Consider the following 10,323-nt stretch of genomic DNA (forward strand, 5'->3'; position numbering starts at 1 on the left):
AAAAAAAAAAAAAAAAAAACTGTGTGTAGACGTGTATTTCTTTTTTTCTTTTCTTTTTTGTTTCTTTGAGACGGAGTCTCGCTGTGCGGCCCAGGCTGGAGCGCAGTGGAGCGATCTCGACTGACTGCAACCTCTGCCTCCCGGGTTCACACCGTTCTCCTGCCTCAGCCTCCCGAGTAGCTGGGACTACAGGCGCGCGCCACCACGCGCCACGACCATAATTTTGGTAATTTTAGTAGAGACGGGGGTGTCACCATATTGGCCAGGCTGGGTCTCGAATTCCTGACCTAGTGATCCGCCCAGCTCGGCCTCCCAAAGTGCTGAGATAACAGACGTGAGTCACTGCGCCCGGTCAGTAGACGTGTATTTCTTACAATCAGTTCAGTCAGACAAGTTTACGATGCACACGCATACCTGAAACAGTCAGGAACAAATCACTGGCGGCGAAAATGCGCGGCCCTGCGCAGGACGAACGCGAAACGTTAGCTAAAGCCTCTGGGAAATGAAGTTCAGGAACCTCGTCGCGGAGTGTTCTGGGAACGCTGGTCCAGTGTGCCCGCCCGGCGCTGGCGTGCGGGGCGGGGCGGGGCTCTCTCGTAACGACCGGAAGTGACCGTTGAAGCCGGTTGTAGGCGTGGAAAGAGGTTGGCGCTCTGGAAGTCTAGCTGCTTCGGCTCCCTGCGTTAGGTCTGGTGGCGGTCAATGCGCTTCCGGACCCGGGATCAGAGTGTGTGGATCGCTATAAAGGGAGGGGAGCTCAGGTATCACCATGGCAACAGCCAGCCCTCCGGACCCGTGACGTCACCCTTCTGGTTTCGCGCTTAGAGGCCTCTGCGGGAGAAAGCTGGGGAGTCCTCGAAGGGGGCGCACCTCGCCTCCTTGTGTGCGGGGCGGTCCCGCCCTGATCCCTTGGAGGGCTTTGTTCTTTTGTTCCGGCCTAAGGGGAAGTCGGGTGCCGGGCCGCCCTGCTTATCCACCTTCCAGCGTTAACGCTCTGCAACAGGTGTGTCTTCGTGTTATCCAACCTCGCAGGGGTGTGAGTCACAAATGTGCACAGAGGGAACAGACTAGGTCTGTGGATGCCCCGGCCAGATTCTAGGGTGGGCACCAAGGGTTTTTTGGATCTGAGGCAGAACCCGCTTACCCGATCTCCACTCTGTTTTTGTTCATCGGAGTGCCACACGCCTCTCTAGTGCTCTCTTAGGGCACTTCTCTTGTGTAAGACCTCTTGGTCACTTTGCAAGACTCTGATGTGTGATTGTGTGACGTATGCTACTGACGCCATCCTGTGTCTTTTAGGATAGACAACCTCAGCGTGTTGCAGACTCCCTGCAAGGGGAGCTATACATCTGAGTCCCAGACAGGGGTATCAGCTGAAGGAACGCTGCCTGGCGAACCCTGGTATTCAAGTTCCAGAGGAACGGGATGAGCTTCTGAGATGGAAGGTAGTGGGGTCGACTTAGGGGAGAGCGGGGTGATGGAGGCTTGAGAACAGTCATGCCTGGAGAATCAAATACTTAACATCAGAGCAGGAGAGCTGGAAGGAAGGAACGGTATGCTTAGGGATTAGCAAAGAAATCAAATTACATTGTAGGGAGAGATTCTTTTTTATAGAGAGATACTTGGGGGAGGAGTTTATTTTTTCTTTCATTCCATTGGGGAATGAAAAGACATAATCATTCAGAGTATCAGTGATCCGCACATGACTTCTGAATATTAAATATTAAAATTATAATGTTGAAGTCAGAAGACATCTTGGTAATTATCCCTTCAATGAAAGAGTCAGTTTTGAAATCTCCTTGGCAGATGGCAGTCTGTCAACCCTAGGCCAGAACTAGTGTGGCATTAAACTTGCCATTTTGGGTGCAGACTATTCCCTTGTTGGCTTTCTTTTTTAGTTTGTTATATTAAACAGATGTACTTGTTCCTGTAACTTTTGTGTTGATCTTATTTCTGAGTTCTCCACAGAAAAGGAAACTGTCTGTTCTTTATTTCACACTGCTGCCCTTAAGATAACGTGAATTCAGCTGTTACAACTCCTCCTCATAAATTCTTTTCTAAGCAATATAGCCTCACTTCTTTTGATTGGTCTGTGTGATGTATCTAGACCTCTTCTCTGAAAACTCTCCTGCTTGTCAGCATTTTTCATAAAATGCAGTACCTAATGGTAAACAGTTCTTTGGATGTGCTTTGAAAAGTACCTGAAAGAATAATGTACTACTTCCTTTGACTCGGATTATACTTCTGCTGTTTGGCATCAGATCACATTTGCTTTAAAAACTATCAGTGATGTACTGTAAACTTTAGATTTTTTTTTACATAAACTGCGGTGATCTAGATTTACACCATTTTTGTGTAATGGAATTATTATTATCCTTAATGTCAGGACTTAACATTTATGATTGTTCAATTTTTTGGTCACATGTTTTAGGCTTTCAGAATGATTATGAATCCTAATTTAGTTATTCAGTGTCTTAACTGTCCTTTCCAACTTAATGCCACTAGCAGATTTGATGAATATTCCTTCTATTTCTTCCTACATGTCATTGAACAGGTCAGGGTAAGGACAGAGGCTTATGACATGTCCCTATAGATTTCCCTCTGCATTGGTGTTGTCTTTACATTCTTTAGGTATGGCTGTGCAATCAAGTTTGGTTTAACCTAACTATTATTATGCAGTCCTTTTTTTGCATTTGTTAAAAATAATATCATTAGAAATCTTAACATTATTCATATTATTCATTTGAATAATGTAGGTTTGGTCCATACTACTCTTCAATTTTTTGTCCTTCAAGTCTTTTTTACAGTGGATTTTTAAAATATATATTCTAAGTTTCTCAGAATTAAATCAGTCAAAGTAGTTTCATTAAAAGCCTTTGTTTTTTCTTTATTTTGGGGATTTCTCACAATTTTATCATTAGGATTAACTTTACTGAGCCTCTGTTCCTTGTAATAATCTTTGCAACACATACTGAGCATTTACTATGTGCCAGGCACACAGTTGGTTTCTGTAACTGTTGCTGTTTTTGGTTTTGTTGGTTGCTGTTACTTGGAATAAAAAGCATCTTACCTGAGACATTTCTCTTGATTCTGTTTTCCTAAAGTCTTAGGTACCTGTCTGTGCATGTAGAACATTTTCTTTCACTGTTAAGAACTTCCAAGATAACATCTTCATTTTTTTTCTTAAGACTTCTGTTACAAAACAGTTTTTCTTTACTGGTCAAAATTAAGTTGAGCATAATAGTTCCCTTTATTGCTTCCTCTGCTTTCTGAGGCATGACACCATTAATTAAGAATTTCTTGATTAATACATTTTTGACAAAATGAAACTTACGTACTTAGCCAAGCAGTTGAAACTGCTTTTCTCCATATTATTCATCACCCCCACTTGCCTAAGCTGTCTATGTCATACTGTTGCCAGCATGGTGCTGCTTTTGTTTTTTTTTTCTTTCTTTTGTTTTATCTACAGTTTCCATCAGGTTTCACACTCAGGATTATTGCATCACATACAATAATCCATCTCTTAGTCTGTCTCTTTATATCAGATCATTTTGCGTAAATTTTACCCAGCTCTCTTTTAAACAAGGATTGGTCATAAAACCCACACTAGGCCAGTTAGCTCTCTCTGGAATTTGAATCTTGGAACTAAAATCAGATGGCACTGACCTGTCCTAATGGTTGTATCCCAAAGAGATTGTCCTTGCACCTTAGTGGTACAATTTAGATTCCCTGAAATTACTTGGGTTCTCTCCATTTGATTGTTTAGCTTTTCTTTTTGTTCTTCATGTTCCCCACTGTCTTTATATTTAGTCCGTTAGTTGATTTTTTTTTAAAGTTAATATAGTTTTAAGGTCTTAATGTCTTCCAGCCCAGCAAGCCTTGGTTAACGCCTAAAATATTGGGTTTCCCTTTTTTTTCAGGTGCAAATTCACTTGGCTTATTGCCACTATCTCATGCATCTGTGTGTGGTCGTAAATATCCATCTTGACCCTTACCTGTTTTGATTGTTTTTTCTTAGTTTTTACCAAGCATCTCTTACAGCATTGCTAGTCTTTCTACTTCATACCTCATGTCTCATTCAAAAAAAATTTTTTTTTGAGACTGAGTCTCGCTCTATCACCCAGGCTGGAATGCAGTGATGTAATTTCAGCTCACTGCAACCTCCGCCTCCCGGGTTCAAGCAGTTCTCCTGCCTCAGCCTCCTGAGTAACTGGGATTACAGGTGCGTGCCACCATGCCCAGTTAATTTTTGTATTTTTAATAGAGACGGGGTTTCACCCTGTTGGTCAGGCTGGTCTCAAACTCCTGACCTCAGGTGATCCGCCCACTTCAGCCTCCCAAAGTGCTGGGATTACAGGCGTAGCCACTGTGCCCAGCCAATCTCATTCAAATTTTTATATCCAGAGACATCTTCCCTCACTAGTCTTTCTGCATACGTTAAATTTCTAAGAGGAGAAAATTTTTCTTGTTTTACTTCTTTGTGGAAACAGGTGTACCTAGTTTGGTTTTCCTCACCACTATCTCCTCTTCAAGAGGATTTTGAAAGGTGTGTTTGTCAGACGTTTGCCTCTAGTCTTTTAAAGATGAGAAAATTGAAGCCTAAAGAAGATGAGGGACTTGCATAATTATACATAATTAATTACCAGACGAGTCATTTTGAGAATCAGGCTTTCCTGTCAACCAGTACTCTGAATGGATTCCCCCAAGAGCAAAGTTTTTGTTTTGTTTTGTTTTGTTTATTAAGGTATAAGTTATATATAGTAAAGTGCACAAATACTATACAGCATATAGCTTTTCAAATTTTTATGTATGTATAAACTAGTATAACCAAGATATGGAATGTTTCTAATGCCCCAGAAGTATCTTGTGTCTCTGCCCAGTCAGTTATCCCTCCAGAAGTACTATTCTAACTTTCAGTACTATAGATCAGTTTGGTTGGTTTTTAAACTTAATATAAATATAGTCATACAGTATGCATTATTTTCTGTCTGGCTTATTTTGCTCAACATTATGTTTATGAGATGCATCCATGTTGTTAATTATGTTAGTAGCACTGTCTTATATTTTGGAGTAATCCATTGTATGAAAATACATGGTTTTTTATGCTGTGTTCTGTTGAAAGGCATTTGGGTTGTTTCCAGTTCAGAGATATTATGAATAAATCTGCAGTGAAGATCCTTGTACAAGTCTTTGATGGGCATAAGCATTTTTATGGATGTAAGGACAAGAGTGGAATTGCTGAGTCATAGGATAGTCATATGTTTAGCTTAGTATAAACTACCAGTTTTCATAAGTGGTTGATACATTTATTCCATATACCAATCTAAAAAGTTCTAATTGCTTTATATTCTTGCCAGCAATTAGTATTGACCATGTGTATTTAATTTAAGACATTCTGTTGGGTGGGTAGAGTAAGTAGCATATGTCATTGTGATATTTAATTTGCATTAATAGCAAAGTTTTCAAAGGGCCTATGAAGACTTTTGGAAAGTAATCAGATTATTTCTTCATATTTTATATGTAGCAGAGAAAAGGCAGCAGAAATAGTTTGCCTCACTTAATAAGGAACATAGATTGAGTCATATAATACATATGACTTCTAAGTGTCTAGGTACAAAACTGAATCATAAAGCAATGCTTTACCTCCTGAGCCTACTGAGGAGGGTACCAGGGCCCCAGTTACCTTGTAACTTTTTTTTGCATTCTAAAATGTAAAGGAAATGGCATAGTTTCTATTATTTTCAAATAGAAGAATAAACGGAATTTATGGATTGCTGGGAATAGCTAAACTGAACAGAAGTCATATGGCTCCTGCTTCTTCCCCTAGATCTGTCCTCTCCAGACTCCACCCTTCTCCAAGGGGGACATAATCTACTCTCATCAGCCAGTTTTCAGGTAAGATGTGGTTTCTTGAAATGCCATTTTATTCTTTAGAGGGTGATTGTGGTTTTTTTGTTCTGTTTTTTCTGTTTATCCAAAAATCAATGTTGGCAGTTCATTCTGGGCTGTTACCTGTCTAGTAACCACATTCCTAGCTCTGCCTCTCCAGCTTTAACTAATACATTCACCACTTACCTCTTGCTTAGTATCTTGCTATGCTCCAGGGATGGGAGAGCAAAATAAGTACAAAACTTGATCCTTTTTTTTTTTTTTTGAGATGGAGTCTCTGTGTCACCCAGGCTGGGGTGCAATGGCGGCGATCTCTGCTCACTGCAACTTCCGCCTGCCAGGTTCAAGCAATTCTCCTGCCTCACCCTCCTGCGTAGCTGGGATTACAGGCCTGCACCACCACACCTAGCTAATATTTTGTAGTTTTAGTATAGACAGGGTTTCATCATGCTGGCCATGCTGGTCTCGAACTCCTGACCTCATGATCCACCCACCTTGGCCTCAAAACTACAAAGTGCTGGGATTGCAGGTGTGAGCCACCATGCCTGGCCCTAAAACTTGTTCCTTTAATAGGCCAAAATTACTACTAGAAAATAAAACAGGTAAATGTAAGAAAGGTGAAATGAGTAATGTGGATATTAGAGAATGGAAAAATGTATGTGCTCTGGAAGGATTAGGAGAGTTTCATGGAGGATGGCTGATTTGTGATGCCTCTAAAACAATAGGTGACATTTGGATATTTGAACAAGTAAGGTGGTGGGGATGGAGGTATGGATTCTAGGTATAGAGAAGATTATAAGCGGAAGTTCATAAGTAAGAATTAACAGATGTTACACAGGATTCAGAAAAATTTGGAAGAGATGGTTTATGGCAAGTGGTACACAAATGATTCAATGAAGTCAGAATACGAAAGCCTTGAATACCTGGATGAGAAGTTGAAGGCTTTATTGTGTAGGCCATTTATGAACCATTAATGATTTTTAATGGAAGAAAAGTGACCTGGACTGATTGAGAACTTAGACAAAAAAGGTAACAATTGCTCACCAGCCATAATCAACCTCAAGCCCTCCTCCTTCTTAAAATTTTCCCCCTGCTTAATTCCTTTCCCATAACTGAATTTTCTTAACAAAGAAATGGTACCAGTTCTTCCCACTTTCAGCCCAAGTACTTTTGGTATTTTCTATTTAATTGGGGGATATATTGTGACAGTAAATTTGCACATATTTAAAAATGTATAATTTTATAAGTTTTGTTATACATACATTCATGAAACCATTATTACCACAATCAAGACAGTGAAAATATCCGTAATCAGAGAACATACCTTGTATGACTTGAATCCTTTCAAATTTATGGAGACTTGGTTTTTTGTCCAGAGTGTGGTACATCTTGGTAAACTATCAGTGAGCACTTGAAAGAATGTATATTGTGCTATTGTTTTATAGAATGTTGTATAGATGTATTCGTTTTCTATTGCTGCTATAATTAATTGCCATAAGCTTAGATGGCATAAAACAACACAATTTACTCACAGTTTTAGAAGTCAAAAGTCCAAAATAGGTTGTCAGGACAGCATTCTTCTGAAGGTTCTAGGGGAAGAACCTTTTCCAGCTTCTAGAGACTGCTGTGTTCTTTGGATTGTGTCTACTTATTGTATCTTCAAAACTAGCACTGTGGCAGCTTCAAATTTGTCTCTCTGTCTCTCTCTCTGACTCTGACTTGTCTTCTATCTTTGTATTTCCTGCTCTGATCCGCTTACCTCCCTCTTATAAAGACCCTTGTGATTACCCTAAGCTCACCCATGTAATACAGAATAATTTCCTCACTCAAGGTCCTTAACCTGATCACATTTGTAAAGTCTCTTTTGCCATGTTAGGTAACAAATTCACAGGTTTCAGGGGTTAGGACATGGACATCTTTGGGAGGGCCTTGTTCTGTATACCACAGATACCAGTTTGGTCAACTTGGTTGGTAGTGTTGTTCAAGTCTTTTATATCCTTACTGATTTCCTGTCTGCTTGTTTTATCAGTTATTGTGAAAGGGGTATTGAAATCTCAGACTGTTGTGGGTTGGTCCGTTTCTCCTTGCTGTTTTACTAATTTTCGCACCATATATTTTGAAGCTCTGTTATTAGGTGCATAAACATTTAGGATTGTTATGTTCTCTTAATCAGTTGACTCCTTTATTGTTGAGAAACGGTGTTTTTAATGCCTGGTAATATCTTTTGCCTTGAAATTTACTTTGACATATGGTATTTTTTTTTATATTTTTGCTTTTAACTTATTTGTATCTTTATATTTAAAGTGAGTTACTTACAAGCAACATGTAGTTGGGTTTTGCCTTTTTTTTTTTTTTTTTGAGATGGAGTCTCGCTCTGTCGCCCAGCCTGGAGTGCAGTGATGCGATCTCAGCTCACTGCAAGCTCCGCCTCCCTGATTCACGCCATTCTCCTGCCTCAGCCTCCCCAGTAGCTGGGACTACAGGCACCCACCACCACACCTGGCTAGTTTTTTGTATTTTTAGTAGAGACGGGGTTTCACCATGTTAGCCAGGATGGTTTTGATCTCCTGACCTCATGATCCGCCTGCCTCGGCCTCCCAAAGTGCTGGAATTACAGGCGTGAGCCACCCCGCCCGGGTTTTGTTTTTTTGTTTTTTGTTTTTTTATCAAATCTGGAAATCTCTGCTTCTTGGGGTGTTTAGACCATTTGTATTCAATATTATCTTACATGTAATGTGTTACATTTAAATATAATGTGACTTTTGATATGGATAAGTCTTTTACCTTGCTGTTTGTTTTCTGTTTGTTTTGTATTGTCTTTTTTCTTTTTTTCCTTCTATTCTTACCTTCTTTTGGATTGAATATGTTATGATTCTATTTTATCTCCTTCATTAGCTTATTAGCCATAACTCTTTGCTATTTTACTTGTTGCTTTAGGGATTCATATTTGTTTTAATCATCATTTGCTTTCAAGTGATAGTCCATTTTACTCAGAATAGTGTATTTCCATTTTCCCCCCACCGCGATTTTAATGCTATTGTTGCCATATATTTTACTTGTTACATATATTATAAATCCCGGCCGGGCGCGGTGGCTCCAGCCTGTAATCCCAGCACTTTGGGAGGCCGAGGCGGGCGGATCACAAGGTCAGGAGATCGAGACCATCCTGGCTAACACGGTGAAACCCCGTCTCTACTAAAAAATACAAAAAACTAGCCGGGCGAGGTGGCGGGCGCCTGTAGTCCCAGCTACTCGGGAGGCTGAGGCAGGAGAATGGCGTGAACCCGGGAGGCGGAGCTTGCAGTGAGCTGAGATCTGGCCAGTGCACTCCAGCTTGGGTGACAGAGCGAGACTCCGTCTCAAAAAATAAATAAATAAATAAATAAATAAATAAATCCCATAATACTTTGTTATTTCCTTTAAGCAGCCAATTATCTTTGAAAGATATTTAAATAATAAGAAAATAATTGTGTATAATTATTACAATGCTCATTGTGTAATGACCATTTTTGGTATTCTTTATTTGTTTTTATAAATCAGTGGTTCACAATTGTGAGAGATTTTGCTCCCCAAGGAGCAACATTTGGGAGTGTTAGGGGACTTCTTTGATTGTCAAGACTTGGTAGGGAATGCTGTTAGCATCCAGTGGGTTGAGGCCAGTGATATCTCCATACACAGGACAGGCCCCCCCACTTATCTAAGAGAATCATCTGGTCCAAAATATCAATAGCGCCAAGGTTGAGAAACCTTAGTGTCGAACCATATTTTCATCTGGTATCTTTTTTTTTTTTCCTGGTTGACGGACTTCCTTTAACATTTCTTATAGTGTAGGTCTGCATGAATAATACTTTCAGGTTTCTATGTCTAAAGAAGTCTTTATTTTGCCTTTGTTTATTAATTCTAGTGTGATAGATTTCTTCTTTTCAGTATTTGATGTTGCTCCAGTGTCTATTATTTCTAACAAAAAAGTTACTGTTGTTTTTATCTTTTTTTATATTTGTGTATCTTTTTTCCTCAGATTACTTGTAAGATTTTTTTCTATCACTGAGTTTGAGCTATTTGATTATGACGTATTTTGGTGCAATTTTTTTGTGTGTTATCATCAAGTTTGGAAAATAATCAGCTGTTATTTCCTCAAAAATGTTTTTTGGTCCCCTCTCATCTTTCCCTTCCCCCTGACCTGGTACTCCAGTTAGACATAAAGCAGGCCACTTAAAGTTCTCCTAGAGCTCCCCAAGGCTCTTTTTTTTTAAATTATTTTTTTATTTTATTTTGAATAGCTTTGATTTCTGTGTCTTTGAAGTTACTAATCTCTCTCTTCAAAGCTTACTCTTCTGTTAATACTACCTGGTGAATTTTTTTAAATCTCAAAACATTCTCATTTTCAGCTCTAGAAGTTCCATTTAGGTTTTTTTTTTTTTTTTTTTTTTTTTT

The 10,323-nt window shown here is 39.5% G+C and overlaps 1 protein-coding gene across 3 annotated transcripts in view; it reads left to right on the forward strand.

Annotated features, from left to right (window-relative positions):
- Nucleotides 1–615: 615 nt before the first annotated feature.
- Nucleotides 616–10,323, forward strand: part of ZNF184 (zinc finger protein 184) — a 22,341-nt gene continuing 12,633 nt past the window's right edge. Inside the window, exons 1-3 of one of the 3 annotated variants that reach the window (XM_017859990.1) lie at nucleotides 616–1,003; nucleotides 1,300–1,445; nucleotides 5,828–5,895. In XM_017859990.1, coding sequence (XP_017715479.1) covers nucleotides 1,439–1,445; nucleotides 5,828–5,895 — 75 coding nt within the window. In that variant the 5' untranslated portion in view covers nucleotides 616–1,003; nucleotides 1,300–1,438. Of the gene's footprint in view, nucleotides 1,004–1,299; nucleotides 1,446–1,501; nucleotides 1,554–5,827; nucleotides 5,896–10,323 lie in introns of those variants that run through there. The other 2 variants (XM_017859991.1, XM_017859992.1) reach the window with 2 other exon arrangements.

Source organism: Rhinopithecus bieti, unplaced genomic scaffold, assembly GCF_001698545.2.
Source record: "Rhinopithecus bieti isolate Rb0 unplaced genomic scaffold, ASM169854v2 scaffold_51227, whole genome shotgun sequence".
Taxonomy (NCBI): Eukaryota; Metazoa; Chordata; class Mammalia; order Primates; family Cercopithecidae; genus Rhinopithecus; species Rhinopithecus bieti.